This window comes from Propithecus coquereli, unplaced genomic scaffold, assembly GCF_000956105.1.
Source record: "Propithecus coquereli isolate 6110/MARCELLA unplaced genomic scaffold, Pcoq_1.0 Scaffold13, whole genome shotgun sequence".
Classification (NCBI taxonomy): Eukaryota; Metazoa; Chordata; class Mammalia; order Primates; family Indriidae; genus Propithecus; species Propithecus coquereli.
Window position 1 is genome coordinate 13,439,042 of NW_012137191.1, and position 17,136 is coordinate 13,456,177.

General features: G+C 40.2%; 1 protein-coding gene across 1 annotated transcript in view; it reads left to right on the plus strand.

Moving 5' to 3' along the window:
- Nucleotides 1-17,136, plus strand: part of CC2D2A (coiled-coil and C2 domain containing 2A) — a 128,746-nt gene that overhangs the window by 73,285 nt on the left and 38,325 nt on the right. The window contains exons 18-22 of the mRNA XM_012638399.1: nt 7,640-7,796; nt 11,163-11,310; nt 12,473-12,611; nt 14,549-14,752; nt 16,575-16,667. Coding sequence (XP_012493853.1) covers nt 7,640-7,796; nt 11,163-11,310; nt 12,473-12,611; nt 14,549-14,752; nt 16,575-16,667 — 741 coding nt within the window. The remainder of the gene's footprint in view (nt 1-7,639; nt 7,797-11,162; nt 11,311-12,472; nt 12,612-14,548; nt 14,753-16,574; nt 16,668-17,136) is intronic.

The window sequence follows — 17,136 nt, forward strand, 5'->3', positions numbered from 1 at the left end:
AGCATCAAGCCTCAAGCCAAATTCCTTTGCTGTGTTGATAGCAGCATTGATATCTGCACGACTGAAAACATTTTTCTTGAAATTTTAGACATTGGCTTAGTCACTCACATAATTCTTTAAAATGCCATCTAAATTTTTAAAAATGGATATATATTCTGGAACTTGAAAAAAATAGAACTTTTTGTTTTTTGCTGCAAACTTAATAGGTATAAGAACAGAGAGCAAGTAAAGAATGGTTTTAGAAAAGGGATTGAATTTGGAGGTTTGGCAAAAAGCGAAGATTTCCTTAAGCCTGAAAATTCCCTTTCTGAATATCATCCCTGGGAAAATAATCTTTCTACAAGTTTCTACTTCTTTTCCCTCTTGATTATAACTCTCAATGGATCCAGAGAGCGAAATGGGGTGACTTCGTCTGAATGTGAGAGTGGAGAGCTCCCAGCTCTTCGCTGGAAAGGAGACTTGGCGGCCCCTGCTCAATTCAATTTCAGATACGTTAAAATGATAAAATCTAGTATTCTTGATACCACTAATACCTGATTAACAGCAGCCTTTCCTGGCCAGGTATTCCCTGCAGGGGCCCAGGGGGCAGTGCCCTCTGTTTGGACAGCCGGGTTTGGGAACATTTAAAATCTGAATGCCTTTGGAGAGAGTTCCGTTCTGCTGGTTCTGAAGCCCCAGACCTTCGCTGGTTCCCCACATCAACCTGCCTGTGTTGCCCCGAACACATTCGCTTAAGCTGAAGTGTAAAGTCAGACTTACTGCACACAAAACATTGCCTAAATTAAGAATAAAACTTCACCGAGAAAGTAAGTAAACACAAACTCTGGAAGCCCACCTGATGCTTTTCTGTCACCTGCTCTGAATACAGGAGGAGTTGCTGGGGGCCCACATAGCATCCCCCCCTTTCTGCATTCACAGAAGAGCAGAGATCTCAGTATTCAGAGTTCTTTCTCCTAGTTCGATACCCGTAGTTAACACATCCTCCCTGTTCCTCCCCTGCAGGGGAAAAGCTGATGTGAGGAAGACATGAGAAGACCAGATAAAGAGCTAGAAGGGAGAGCAGCACATGGTACCGTGGCAGGTAGGAAGGCAAGGGAGCCTCAGCAAGGAGACCCACTGAAAGAGAGTCAGAAAGATGGAGAGAGGGCACTAGGGCCTCCCCAGCCCCGCCTCCCCTGATTGGTGGGAGTCTGTGAAACCCCCTCCCTCCCCCTGTGGGCAGTTCCAAATTTACTGAATTACTTCAGAAGGAAAGACTATCTTCTGCCTTCCACAGCACACTATTATTTTATTTCACGTATATTCTAAAATACAAGCAAAGCCTTTAACACTATCCCGTGTTTACCATCTTGAATATTAGCTTGCTGTGGTTATTATCGTCAAAATAATTTTTTAAAAGTAATATAACAGTAATTCTCTGAAATACTATGAAATAATTTTTTTAAACAAAAAAACGGTTTTCTCCTTTACCTCCAAGAATACATTCATAGGCAATTAGTTTGGCCCTAAGAACTGAATCACGTAAGCATTTAAAAAAAAAATTACCACTTAAGGGAGTATTGCCTAAGTTCTGATGCTATCTAAAGGTATTTGATAACTGATCAAATCACGTGTCACAACAGCATAACCTTTTATGATTAGGTAGTGGCTACGGATGAAATTAATTGTAGGGGATATTGTATTTCAAGTCTCTAGGAATAGTGTTAATGCTGTTTGGAAATTTTCCATCAAATTGCCAGTTTTGAATTAGGGAAAGTTCAAGAATTACCAGTAACTTTAGAAGGGTAATAAAAAAATCACCTTAAGTGCATCTGTTTACACTAGTGCTAGCACATTCTTACTTTTAGAGCCTAATGTATTTCAGGAAAAGTTCTGAGAGTCTCAAAACAATAACGTATCAATTGATGACTAAACAACCAAGTCATGAATGCTGCCGCTTGATTGTTAAGAGCCAACCAAGGGTTTAAGACTGTGCCAGGAGCATGGTGGGGAATTGGAAGCCTCAGACACAAAGGAGCACACAGGGAATTCAATCCAGCTGGAAGATAAGAGAGAGCTCCAAAGATACAATACTCATTGGTGAACTTATGTGAAGGACCATTGAGGGGAACGGTGTGGACGATGATGTTTGATTTCTTGCATATGTTTAAACCATAAGGCTCAGAGCATCCTAGCCAGGCTTGAGATAAGAATGCCAAGGCAGTCCTACAAGCGGAAGATGAGTCCAAAGGCTGACACAGGAGTGAGGGGATGGGATCGGGGACTGGCAGTAGAAATGGGAAGGAGGGATTAAGGCAACATTGCAGATCAATCATTGTCAACTGGTGGCGTCCACAGAGCTTGATGACAGTTTGAGTTGAGGAAGGAAACAGGAGGAGAATCAAAGTTGGCCCCAAGAGAAGGGTGAGATTACACATCACTGGACGGGGAGTTGGAGCCAGACCAGAGTCCTTCCAGAAAGATCTTGAAAATCTTGGCTTCCGAGGTCTTTCCAAAATAAATGCTTGACCTTTCAAAAATGAAATTTGACTTAGAAATTTAAAAATCTTTACCTTCATTTGTTTGTTACTCACATCTGTAACTTTACCATACATTCATCTTCTCAACTCCAAAAAAACTAACAACAGTAATACTGCTGGATGGCTTTTATATTTTTTAGCATTATTGTTTTTCCTTATGAATCAGTCCTATTGAGCTTTTATATTTCTGGCATGAGGAAAATATTGTGTAAATATTTAATAATATCTAGTATAAGATAACAGTTATTGAACAATTATAATATGCCAGATATAATTCAAACCTTTCTCATGTATAAACTCATTTAGTCTTCACCTATGGTAGCTGTATTAATCATCCCTGTCTTACAGAGGGAGGGAGGGAGAAACATGTGAGGAAGTTAAATAACTGTCCTGAGGTCACAAAGCCAGAAGGGACAGAGCTCAGGGACAGACCTGTTCTCTTCACCACATCACTGTGCTGCAACCACCATCCAACAAGTGTTTATCGAGCATATACCTTCGATGAAGCACCATGGGAAACAGGAAGATGAACTGGATGTGGTCCCTGATGTGACAATTAGACTGCAGTGGGGAACTGACACAAGGACCTGGTGACTGAGGTCTAATGGAATGGGAGGAGAGAAAATGAAGATACCAAGAAGAGGCTCCCATCCCAGAGCCTTGGCAGAAAAGGGAAGGAGAGAAATAGAACAGGGATTTGAAGGGATCATGGTTTACTATAGGGTGTGGTTGACTCAAGCATGTTTGTCAGCTGTGAGAAAAGATAGATGACTTTGAAAATAAGGAAAATTGGGGGGGCTGGAGAGGCGAGAGATCAGATCCCACGGGATGCTGGGAGGGTGCGATCAGGACATGTTGGAGGGATTGGCCTTCGGAAGGTCCATTGAGGAAGGAGTACTGACCTAGGAGAGGTGAGTAGAGGGCAAGGCTGTGAAAGGCATTCACATCAGATGCCCCCAACCTTTTCAGTGAAGGAGGGGAGTCTGTGAACATGACAGTAGGAAAAGTTTGGGTCAACACTGAGCAGCAGTGGGGCCATCAGCCAGGACTGGTGAATAGCACCCCAGGCAGCCAAGAGCAGCCACTTGTATGGGATCCAAAACTCCTAAGGGCCAGAGATGAAACTGTGATTTCTTTAAATCAGAGAAACATGACTTAAAACCATGCAGTATACACTTTACTTAAGGATGGAACATATTTTTCATCTATCTCAGTTTAACTCCCCTAAATATCTAAGGTTCGTCTTATATATATGATTCTACATACTGTTAGGTAAATTTGTACCAGATTCTTGAGTTAAAACGAACTATACTCCAAATGCAGAGAAAGTAATAATAATTTCATAAATGGCCCTTATTTTGCAGCAGTTGATTTCACTGCCATTCTGAATTCACTGCTGCTTTGCCTTACACAACAGAGGAGTTTTTAAACAGCTGAACGTAAATCAAATTCCATTTATAGTCTTCTTTATTCATTAACATTCCGTGTTCAAACTCACATGCACACACACATGCTCATTTTGCTTAGAGCAGTGCTACTCAGATTTTGCCCCCACCCAATGCACATTTGATAATGTCTGGAGACGTTTTTCATTATCGTAGTTGGTGGGCAGCTATTGGCATCTGTAATGGGTAGAGGCCGGGGTGCTGCTAAGCATCCTGTGATGTGCAACTCCCCACAACAAAGGATCATCCAGCCCAGACTGTCAATTGCTGAGCCTGAGAACCCCTGGCTTAAAGAGAAAACAAAAATTAAACTTAATTATATAGAAAGCCATTTATAAACACTAATTTACAGCCCAAAGCACCCATTTCTCAATTTTTAAAAGTAACCTTTTATTCTAGCATTAAATAGAACTGCTGCTGCCTTAAAAGAGTAAGGTAAAAGGTTTGGGGAAATTTTAGCTGTTTTATGGCTTTGTCAGATGGAATCCATTTTTTTAAATAAAAAAGCTGATTTTATTGGGACAGTAGTCCCAATTAGCAAACACTTTAGTCCCCTAGAGTCCGTCTTTGCCTCTGTCCCATAGACTTGGCAGCAAGAGTCCCCATTCAGTTTCTCTCTGGACACCAGATAGGAATGTGCTACAGAGTCTGGGAACAAGAACCCTTCCTATGGGGAGTTAGCTATGCTCCCAGCAAAAAATCGGGTCCCTTAGGCAGGAGTCATCGCAAAGGACAAGGAAATAATAGAAAATACAAAATAATAGAATAGAGAAATAAAAGAATACACAGAGATGAAAGTACAGTTTTATAGATGTAGATTTATAAAGGGGAGGGGCTTGGGAGACCCCACAGTATTCTCGTGAACTGTGAGGCTCAGAGTAAAGTTTCACAGGGGTATTTATAGGTACAGAGATCGGTTGCCAGGGGTAACAGATTTACATAATAATAGGTAGTTCGTTTTAGGTTAAAAGTCTCCCAAAAGCCTTCTATAGATCCCTTAATTAACTCTATCTACGTGAGCAAATGGTTACAAAATCTTTCAAAGACAAACTTTTAAGTTCTGAGATAAAGCTATCACTTAACAGAAGGGTTGAATAGAGATATAGTGGCTCCATATTTCTTTATCTAGTTATTGTGAATGGAGACAGGTAGTCAGGAGTCAAGCAGGAACTGTCCCTTGGGCTAAGTGCTTTTAGCCACAGGTGTCTGTCCGTCAGGTGGGCACTCTTTGGTCAGCTCTCATCCTGTGGCTCCATGCAAACCTCCTTTGTCGTTCAAAGCAAGTGAAAACCACAGGCTTGAGACTGCAGTGTCACCTTGGAAAGCAGCTGCCACTGACCTTTGAGATGCCCTCCGGAGGGCAGGCAGCTTTTGATATGTGAACTAACACATTCACATATTCCTTCAAGGCATAGCCCTGAAAAACTCCTGAAATCATTTCTGTCTCTAATATAGCAATCTATGGAGCAACGCCTTCCACTGATGTCCGCCAAAAATGCCTGCTACGTGATCACTGTGTTTACTGGTCCTCACTAAACAAGGTGACCAGCGCAGGCATGCTCATCAGGAATAAAAGCCATCTTTCATAGGATTGTGGTGAAGATTAAACAAGATAACATACCTAAAGTCCCTAGTGGGCTTCATACAAAAGGATGGCTCAATGAATTAAAATTTTGCAAAAAAGTTAAAAATTTTTTAAATGAAAGAAAATACACCATTTTCTCAGGCTTAAACTTTATGCCAGTGAGTCCATAATTTAACAGGTCAAATCAAAGCTTCCTGTGCAATAAACAATAACCTACTATGTGTTCTTTAAGTTGTGTAAGATTATACAACTATCGCCCCTTAAGAGTATTGGGACAAGCAACAAATGGCAGTCCTTTTCCCATCAGAGTTCTGAACCAATAACAGTATAAAGAAAAAGTGTAAAAAGAAGGGGTCACTTATAAATTAATAGATGCTTGGAGAACATATCAATCAATTGTAATATATGGAATACATTTTGATCCTGATTCAAACAAAATATTGCAGAATTTTTTGAGGCTCACAAGGAATTTGAAACTTACCAATAGTTGATGCTATTAAAGAATTACTATGATACTATCATAATATTAATAGTATTGTAATTTTGCTTTTTTAAATATCCTTATCTTTTAGAGATACATATTGAAATATTTACAGGTGCAATGATGTCTAAGTTCAGGATATTGGAGGGTAGGGGAATGGTGAGAGTATAGATGAAATAAGATTCGCCATAAGTTAGTGATAGTTGAAGCTGGGTGATGGGTCAGTGGTATATTATCATTCTTGTGTTGTATATGTTTGAAATTTTCCATAAAAGATTTTTTAGTATAGATCAAAATATCACCTGTTTTTACTGATAAAGATGAGTTTGGAGAGTGTGACTCAGCTTCCTGTTGAGCTCCTGGACTAGGGAGACTGGGCTACTCCATCACAGGAAAACCCTGAACAGTCACAGGTCTCTTGGTGGTCACCGCCTGGGGTCCTGAGTTCAGTTCCTAAGCAGTTTTCCTCTTTGTCTTTGCCCCAGTGGTCCCTCCAAGCTCAGTCAGTCATCTTGCAGATTGAGCTGTGGATACCAGGGTGGCGAGGCCAGGATGGTAGCCAGGCACAAATTCATCCTCATGCTTGGGAAAGGACTCAATTCATGTGCCCTGTAAGGGTGGGTGGGCGGAGTCGATCCAGAGTGTCATCTTTGTGCCTCCAAGTGGTAAGTGGAAAATAGTGATGACAAGGGGACTCTATTGCATAAGAAGAAAAATATGAAGATTGATTAGTAGAAATAATAGTATAGAATCAACATTTTTAAAGAAATGTGAACCAGAGAGACCTCATGGGGGAAAAGAATAAAACACAGGAAAGAAGCCAGCAGAACTGTAGAATACTTTGTTGTCTTACTGCAAAAGCGAGGTGAGTCAAGAATACAGGAGATCAAATAGAGCAGAGGGTCCAACTAAGGTGGGATTGTACGTTCTTAATTTGTGTTCCCCTGGCAAAGGTCCTTCACCTCGTGGTGATGGCATCATAATGAGACACACCGCAGCAATCAGCATCAGAGCTGCCGGTTGTTGGCTCAGTCTGGGAAAAGGTCTGACAAGAAAATGGCTGGGGTTTCAGCAGATAACAAATAAAATGAGTTCTAGAAGGGAAGAAATTTGAGAGATTTGCCAAGTAGTAGATTTAAACATGACACTCTGGAATGGAATGGGTTCTAGAATGTTGAGCTTCTCCTACTGACTTGGAGGTTGGTTCAGATATTAACCCATCTATGGCATGCCTTTATTGTCTCACACTTTCCACCTGATGGCACTGCTCTCTGAAAGCAACCTGAGCCAGGGAAAAGGGGAAGCCCATCCTCTGTGTAATCTGTGTGTTAGTTTGGAATACAAACAACTATCTTTACTGGCTACTTTGATTAACCTCCCCACCCCAGGACATTAGGCTGAGCAAGAAAATGGTGTAAACAACTGGGCCGCAAACAGGGTGTACGCTGGTCTCCAAGAGGACCATAGTAACACACAACTTTCCACTCTGACATGGGCCCTCTGGGCTGTAACAGTGACCAGCACAAACACTAACAATGTGGACTGATTATCTGAGAGTGAGCATATTCAATTGGTGTTTTTATGGCTGTTTCTCTTCTCTGGTTTTCAGGTCTATGAAACTGTTGGACACAGTAGTCCCACCTTGCTAGCAGAAGTATTTCTGCCTATTCCTGAGACTACCGTTGTTACTGGAAGGGCTCCGATTGAAGAAGTGGAGTTCAGCAGTAATCAGCATGTGACACTGGACCACGAGGGAGTTGGAAGTGGTATGGAAAGCTAATTATTTGCAGTGGCTCACAGTTTCACTGTCAGACTTGAACGTACCCTATATATCTTTTTCTTTCACTTCTCAGATAACCAGATAATTATAACATTGTTATCAGAAATTCAAATTAAAACACGATATACAATTTTTTGCCAAGTCATTTTTTTATGTATACTTGGTGGTGATGTAATGCTTATAACTATGCAACTATAAAGTACGTAGTTTGACATTATGAATTAGAGGCCTTTAAAATGCCCTTTGGTGTCTTCGTTCTATATCTAGAAACCTTTCCTAGGAAAATAATTTGAAATGAGGACAAAGCTTTGTGCCTAAAAAATTATATTATAATGTTATTTATAAGTCTGAAAATTTTAAATAATTATAATAGGGAGATTTTTCATTAATATTCTCTCATCTACAATTCTGATGAGATACATAATGGGCTTTCTTACTCTGTCCTCCCTGTTTCTCTTTTTTTTATTTTTTTCAAAATATTAAGGTAATACAAATATTTTTGTTACATGGATAGCTTTATAATGCTTTAGTCAGGGCTATAGGTGTTCCATCACCTGAATATTGTTCACTGCATCCTCCCTGCTTTCCTCCTCCCTCCTTCATGATTTCCAATGATTTTTAGTTCTTTTTGTACCCATGTATGCCCATCAATTAGTTCCAAATTATTAGAGAAGACATGTGGTGTTTGTTTTTCCAGTGCTAAGAAACTTTACTTAAGAGAATGGTCTCCAGTTCCATCCATATTGCTGCAAAGGCATTAATTCATTTTTTTTTACGGCTGAGTAGTACTCTATGGTGAATGCGGGTCTTTTTGATGAAATGACTGCTTTGCCATTGGGTAGATACTCAGTAGTAGGATTGCTGGATGAAATGGTAGGTCTACTTTTAGTTCTTTGAGAAATCTCCATCCTGTTTTCCACAGAGGTTGTGCTAATTTGCAGTCCCACCAACAGTGTATAAGCATTCCTTTCTCTCTGCATCCATGCCAGCATCCATTGTTTTGGGACTTTTCAAAAAGAGATATTCTGACAGGGGTAAGGTGATATCTCATTGCAGTTTTAATTTGCATTTCCCCTGTGATTAGTGACAGCCCCGGCACTTTATCCTCCTAATTTTTCCTGTGTATAGACGCCCCTCACAGATTCCTTCAATCTTGTTGAATGATTCCTTCAGTCATGTTTCACAATGTTCCTTCTGAGAACAGCTATCTGTGGATAGGCATCTGCCTGAAAATTGCAATCCTTTCCTTGAGAGTGGTATGCTCGTGGGCTGCTGCTGTCTTCCAATTCTTCCTCTATGTTTCTTAACCTTTCTTTAATATATTTGATATCTTTTCTTTCACCACTACATTCTATGTAATTCCTTTAAATTTGTCTTACAAGTCAAATCATTGGAACATGTCATTGTGGTTTTCCTTTCAATTACTATATTTTTCAACCTTAGAAATTCCATTTAGTTCTTTTCCAATCAGTTTGGTCAGTTCTGATAGCTTTTTGTCCTTTCCTCAGACTCTAAATCATTTATTTTATTCATGCATTTATGCATTCATTCATTCATTTTATTTAAACACATTTAAGATGTTTTTTACTATTCTGTATCTGATTATACCAATACCTATCTGCTTATTGCTATGATTCTGTTGCCTCTTATTCATGATGGCTTGTGCCCTCATGTGTCTGGTGATTTTCTGTTGTGAACTTATATCTGTAATTTTATTTGCATTATTTCTTTAAGGCGCAAATCTAATCACTCCAGTCTAAAAGTCTGCAGACCTAGGCTTTAGTTCCAGCTCTGATACTGACAAGCTGTGTGACTCTAGTAGTCATGTAACCTAGAATACCAACCTTTGAATACCATCTTCCTTATTCATAAAATGGATCTAATAAAATCTCATTTAATATCTTATAGGGTTATTTTGAAGATCAAGATGGGATATTCAGGCCGGGCGCGGTGGCTCACGCCTGTAATCCTAGCTCTCTGGGAGGCCGAGGCGGGCGGATTGTTTGAGCTCAGGAGTTCGAAACCAGCCTGAGCAAGAGCGAGACCCTGTCTCTACTAAAAATAGAAAGAAATTAATTGGACAACTAAAAATATATAGAGAAATTAGCCGGGCATGGTGGCACATGCCTGTAGTCCCAGCTACTTGGGAGGCTGAGGCAGGAGGATCGCTTGAGCCCAGGAGTTTGAGGTTGCTGTGAGCTAGGCTGACGCCACGGCACTCACTCTAGCCCGGGCAACAGAGTGAGACTCTGTCTAAAAAAAAAAAAAAAAGATGGGATATTCAATTTGAAGGGAAGATCTTCGAAAAACACAAAGAAGCTATTACAATGTAATAGCAATATTATTTTGTGCCAATAATTAATAATTAGAAATATAGACTATGAAGTTACTGTATTTAGTGCTTGAAAATCTTTTCCTTTAGTTGATTAAACATTCTTCCCAGAGAATTTTTACCATTAATTTCCAATTGGTAGAGGCCAAATCAGTGAGGTTTTACTGTAGCCACAGTAGCTCAGTAATAACTTATATTTGTTGTGTCATCACTATTTTTCAGGGAGTAAGTGCTCTGCAAGTATTAACTCATTTAACTGGGGTTCCTCACTCCCACCTTAGGGTGCTTGTGTTAATACTCGTTGTTCTTTCTGCCAGGAATGCTCTTTCTCAAACTGTCTACCTACATGTATCACTTCCTCACTTTCTTCAGCCATTTATTCAAAATGACATCACTGAGGCTTCCCTGGCCACCCCACAAAGCACAAATTTTCTACATACCTTCTCAATTTGTCACAGAATATTTCTCTTACTTATCTTACTATTGTTTCTCTTCCCTACTCACATATAAACTCTATGAGAACCATGAGAACAGGGATTCTTAACAGTTTTGTTTCTTTACTGCTATCTTCAGTGCCTGCAATAGTGCATGGCATGAAGTGGAAGCTCAGATAAGTATCTTGAATGAATCAATAAACAAATGTCTTCAAAATAATTCTTTGAAGGAAGTGCTATTACTATCCCTAATTTATACGTTAAAAAAAAACTAAGGCTCAGAGAGGTTAAGTAACTTCTCCAAGGTCACATAGTTGCACAGTGGCAGAGCCACGTATGCACACAGGTGGACCCACTCGGGAGTGCACCATGGTAACATACACTTTGCTGTCAGAGACAGAGCCGAACAGCTCACTCTCAGCATCATCACCTGAAGAAATTCAGTGACTTTGGCTTGAATTGTATGTTCCATCCCCACTACCCCAAGCCACTCCTGGTCCCATTTGTCTACTATCTGCCTTCGTGCCAGGGCTGGGCTCAATCCTTCTTTCTAAACAGCATCCTGTTTAATCTGATTTTTTCCTAGGAGTGCCCTTCTCATTTGAAGCTGATGGCAGTAATCAGCTGATTTTGATGACCTCAGGGAAAGTGTCCCACAGTGTGGCATGGGCCGTTGGAGAAAATGGGATACCTTTAATTCCTCCACTGTCACAGCAGAACATTGGATTTCGGAGGTAATATGTGGTTAGAATAAATTGATGACCAATGTCAGGGTTGGCATTAAAAATATCCAAGGGATAGAAAGCCTGCAATATCATATTCTTTCCTTTTATTGTCAGGTACCAGTATTTTCAAGGGTTGTTTTTTATTGTTCTTAAGGTAAAAATTAAAATATTAATAGCCTAGCAAATACTGAGTGTTTTTCAGTGCCAGATACAGTGAAAAGAATGTAGCCTTCACAATGACTCTGTGAAGTACTCTTTTCCCGGCCTGGGCCTTCCTCTATCAGAGCCTCCCTGTCACTCCCCGGTAGACGCTTCTTGGGTCCATCATTTCACCATTGCAGGCCTCCATTGCCTCATCTCTAAAATAAAAAAATTTATTCTGATCGTCAAGAGGACACAGGCACAATCTGTGACTCGGAAAGAGTCGTTTTCCACACACGGAAACACAGACAGGGCTTGCCTTGTTTCCTTGATGCCCTCTCCATCTGTGGGATAAAAACCACAAGGAGACGCTGCTCTGAACTTTCTAAGGCAGAAGACACTCCCAGTGGAGGCTGGGCCATGCCTTTGAGCATAAGAACTTTGCATTTATTTCACTTGTGTTTAGTGCTAGAGAAATCTCCTGGAGATTTAAGCTGCCAAACTCCTCAGGAGAGGAGGTAAAATACAACATAAGTAAGTAACAAGATACACAGGACTGTTAATAAAGCCCCAGATCAATCGTGCTGACCACTTTGGCTTCCCTCAGATTCCCTGTGTCCAAAGTCAGTGCATACGTTCATTATTTCAGAGTTGTTTTTTTCTTTTAGTTTGTCTTCAGCTACAGTGCACCCCAGTGGTCCGGGATGTGAGGCTTCTGGGACTTCCTGCACCAGATGCAGGAGCTCCTCCTCACCAGCCGGCATCCAGGGATGGGCCGGGGGAGTGAAGGCTTTTGTGCATTGGGCAGAGTCATAGGAATGCATCGTGCTTGCACTCCTTCCATTTGTATTTCCTGATAGCAATTGTCGAATAAAGAAAAATGGCAAAAGTCCTCCTTATGACAAGATTGTCTCTGAGGGAGGATAATAACTTCCTTAAGCGATGCTGTCCCTGGGATTTTGCGGTCTTGATGCATGCAGACTGCGCTGTGGTAAAGTCAGTCTCACGGAATCCTCTGTGTTTTTTTCAGTGCTTTGAAGAGAGCAGATGCCATCTCATCTATTGGCACATCAGGAGTGACAGACATGAAAAAGTTGGCCAAGTGGGCAGCAGAGTCCAAGCTGGACCCAAATGACCCCAACAATGGCCCTTTGATGCAGCTAATCTCGGTAATGTGGGAAGAGGCACACACAACATTGCTCGATTTGGCCTGATAATGTTAGAAAAAGCTTGGCCCTTTATACACATTGTCTTTTACACTATTTTCTCCTGTTTAAGAACATGAATGCAGGGTAGAATGACGAGTTTAAATACCAGCTCTGCTGTTTACCTGGCTATGGGACCAAGGCAAGCCCCCAGTGCTTCTAAGCCAGTGCCTCCCTCAGTCTGGTGCTGAGGAAATGAGGTGCTGCAGATAAACACTTAGCCGGGCACAATCCACGTGCAGTAAATATTACCTATTGTCGTCATCGTTACTCTTACCTCTAACCTCTGTAAAACCCCCGAAGAAAGGTTTTATTTTCCCCATTCTATAAAGAGGAAGCTGAGTTCAAAGACTCAGTTACTTGCTTGAGGACACACAACTAATAAATCCATCTAAATTCAGAGCACTTGCTCCTTTCATCCCCCCTCAAGTACTGAAGGGGCGTTTTAAGAAATCTTTGTTTTGTTTGTGTTCTCCGTGATTAATTCGGTTATCATTTAGGTTTCTCTTAAGTATTTACCAGATAAATTGCTTGTATCTACCATAATATTCAAAATTTTTCTTCAGTGAATTTGTAAATAAAATGGAACATTAGTTAGTAAATTGTTTTTCTTGGTATGAAATACAATTGGTTTTATTGGCAACCTCATAATTCACATGAAAACGTAATAAACAAGCAGATGATCCAGGGGCTGGCCACAGCAACACGATCGTACGATTGTGGTTATTAGTATGAGTTCATCAGTAGGCTCATTATAACCAGTATGAAAATTTTCATTTCGCTTCTAGTCTTTCTGAGTCCCAAAACAAGCTTTGGTTTATTCTGACTTTTGTCTTTATAAACTCTCCTTCCAACACGATGCTTCTTAATGTGGATAATAGGAATATTAGAAAGAAAAGGCCATATCACCTAAAGTATAATCTAGTCCATGTAAAGTTTTCAAATCACATTTTGATTATCTTTCAATTCGTGGTAATATAGTACACATATCACATTCATCACTTCCTTTTTAGCTAAATGTTTTCCTATAGAAAAACAAAACACAGGGATGCCTTCTTGAGTGGTCTCTTGTTATGGACCAGGATTTTCACAGCAGGGCCACCTTTCCCATGCAAGGCTCCCATCTCTCTGTGCACTGGCTTTCCCTGTCCCCAGGAGGAGGTCATAAACTGGGTATGGTGGCTCATGCCTGTAATCCCAGCACTTTGGGAAGCCAAGGTAAGAGGATCACATGAGACCAGGAGGAGGTCACAACTGGCAAAGCACCAAGCAGAGAGGCAGTACCTGGGTAAAGTGCAGCCAACACCTGCTCAGCTGCACAGTGGTGTCCGGAAGGTGTCCTTCCTGTGACAACGTACAGGGCCCTAGACGTCAACTTGCCTGGATCATCTCTGGCTCACTTTTCTCAGTGACCAAGGCTGTGAGGTGCTATTCAGAGAAAGGAAAGCATGGCCATGGAGCCAAATGAAGCTGACCAGTTGCCTCTGGGGCCTTTATCTACATATGTGCCTAAATACATTAAAAAGTCACATATATATATTAGATTTTATATACACCGTGTATATGAGTAACATTATTTCTAGTAGGCACCTAGTGATACACTTGGGTCTGATATCTCTCCTTTTTCGGTCTGGATATTTGCATAATAGCATTTTTGGGGAAGCATACACACCAAAAGTAAAAATATAATTTTTATTTTTCTGGAAAAATGATTTGTGGTAACTTTTATAGCTACTAAATAAATATAATAGCATCTGCCTCGCTACTATTATTTTTTAATGTATTTTGTCTTCCAAGTCTTTTAATCTGAAACCGTTAAACATTCCCAGAAGCTCAGTGCCAGATTTCTCTGGATGAAATTTGCCCATTATCTGGAGGTTTGTATTTTCTATATTTTATAGGTTGCTACAAGTGGTGAATCCTATGTCCCTGATTTCTTTCGACTGGAACAGCTGCAACAGGAATTTAATTTTGTTTCAGATGAAGAATTGAATAGATCCAAACGATTCAGGCTTCTTCATCTTAGAAGCCAACAGGTGCCAGAATTCCGAAATTATAAGCAAATTCCAATATATGACCGAGAAATTATGGAAAAGGTATTCCAGGTAAGAAATTGCCCTAGAGAGGTTAATAAAATAATAAAATACTTGCCGTGCCATTAGTTATACTATTATATGTGTATTTAATTTTTGTTATGTTCTCAGTAGCAATGTTGGTTTCTCCTTTATAGCACTTCTGTGTGTGTATGTGAGATGAGGTCTTGCTGCGTTGCCCAGGCTGGTCTCAAATTTCTGGGATCAAGTGATCCTCCCACCTCAGCCTCCTGGACAGCTGAAATTACAGAAAAGCACTACTACATCCAGCTAGCACTTTTATATATAACCTTTCCATTATTTTTCTTGAATTCAATATTTAAATAATCTCTTTGCCTCAGTATAATGATGTATAAACTAACCAGTAACCAGAATTCTGAGTTAGTTGGTTAAACTGCCCACAGTTAGAATTATAGCATTGAACATATCTTAAGGGTTAATATGGCTAATTATTACTACCTTAGTCAGGAATTCAATTCCATTTTCATGCAGTAAGTATGTACTAGGCACCATGTACATGGTGGTAAAGTGCTCAGGGAAAACTGGATGGATAGGATTTGAACAGCCTTGGGGTGGGTGGGAAGGAAGGAACAGGGCCGGCATCCATCCTTGTCCAGGGCGACAGAAGGAACGAAGACTCAGAGAAGGGCAGATGGAAGCAGGCAGGTGTGGGGCGGAGGAGCCTCTGAGGAATTATAGGTAACGGGCTTGTGTAGATGGGGCAGGCCAGTGAGAGCCAGACAGATGAGTTTGTATTCGATGAGATAAATGGAGAGCCATCAGAAATTAATACCATTAAGATTTTTTCAAGCAGAAACTATTCTTGGAGAATACTTTTGGTTATTTAGTTCTTTGTGTTAGTTTGGACTTGTGATTGTAAGAGATAAAAATCCAATTTTGAACTGCCTTAGGCACCAAGAGGAGTTTATTGGATGATGAAATCCACAAATAGGGTTAAATATCTAAAAACGTATGAATGGCAGGAGTGCCTCTAGGCCTCAAGTACCCCTGGATCCAGGGCCTACATGCTGTCAGGAACCCTCCCATCCTGTCTGGGCTTCTTTGGTGTGTTGGCTTCATTCTCTTCCTCTGCAGACGGGATTTTTCAACTTGGCCACATGGTTACCAACATCATCCCAGTTCACGTCGAGTAGCTTCAGCCAGCAGAGAGAGATGTGTCCTCTTGTCTCAAACTCAAAAATCTTAGGAAGAAGCTCGTGTCACCAAGCCTGGGTTAGGTGCCACTGCTGGGTACTCAACTGTAACCAGAGTTGGCTTAAAGGAGAACATCGCAGTTCCCTGGGGCACACATAATTTTATTGACAGAAAAAGGGAGAGGCCTGAGCAAACAAAGCCAAAAGTATCCGTCACCCTCCTGCAAGTAGATGACCCAAGTCAGCTGCAGCCAGATGTTATGTGATAATGGTAATGTTTTAATTGGAGCTTTTCACGATTTTTGTAATTGCTTTACTCAAAATAGAAAAGGCAAAACTTAAGCAGGGGGTTTGGCTAAGTTGTTTGGATGAGCTTAGCTTCTTGAATTATAACAACTTTCTGTTGTCTTCTGTGGCCTGTATTTCTTCCTCCATGAACATTTTAACTTGTAACCACTGTACAGAATTCTCTTCTGTTATTAAGTCAGTTCAGTCAATTGACTCAGAATCCTAATTACTGCATCAAAGATCAATTCTGAATCAAAATTTAGGAAGAAGGTGGAAGAAATGTTTAGAACCATAATTTAAAACTTAAACCACATGTGATAAATAATTCCCTAATCTTAAGAGCTTCAGAGAGCACTTTAAAATCATAAAATTATTACCTCCTTTTAATTTAGGACTATGAGAAACGGTTACGAGACAGAAATGTAATTGAAACCAAGGACCACATAGACACCCATAGGGCCGTAGTAGCCAAGTACCTCCAGCAGGTAAGAAAAATAATTTAAAATTGTCTTTATAGAAGGAAAAGAGCAAACATCCTACGATGGGAAGTTCTCTGTCTTATAAGTATCTATGTGATTTTAGGCAAGCCACTTAAGCTCTCTAGACTTACTTTCTCATAAATACAAACATGTAACTGACAACATCCTTCACCTTTTGAATATATGAAACCACTAGGATATAACCCAGTTTATTATCAGTGGTTATCTTAAATGAGGTATAGTTATAAAGGACTCCATTTCTAAGTCATGAATTTTTTTTGTAATATTTGAATGTTTGCATTTGAATGTTACATTACATTACAACATTTACCTTTGTAATCAGAAAAAAACAAAAGTTTTTAAACCACATACTAACTGCCCTTATGCACTGGAAAACTAAAAATTAAAGTCGAAATATCAGTCCGTCTGTTTTCCTTCTTTTTTTTCCTTCTTTCTTTTCTTTCCCTCCTTCCTT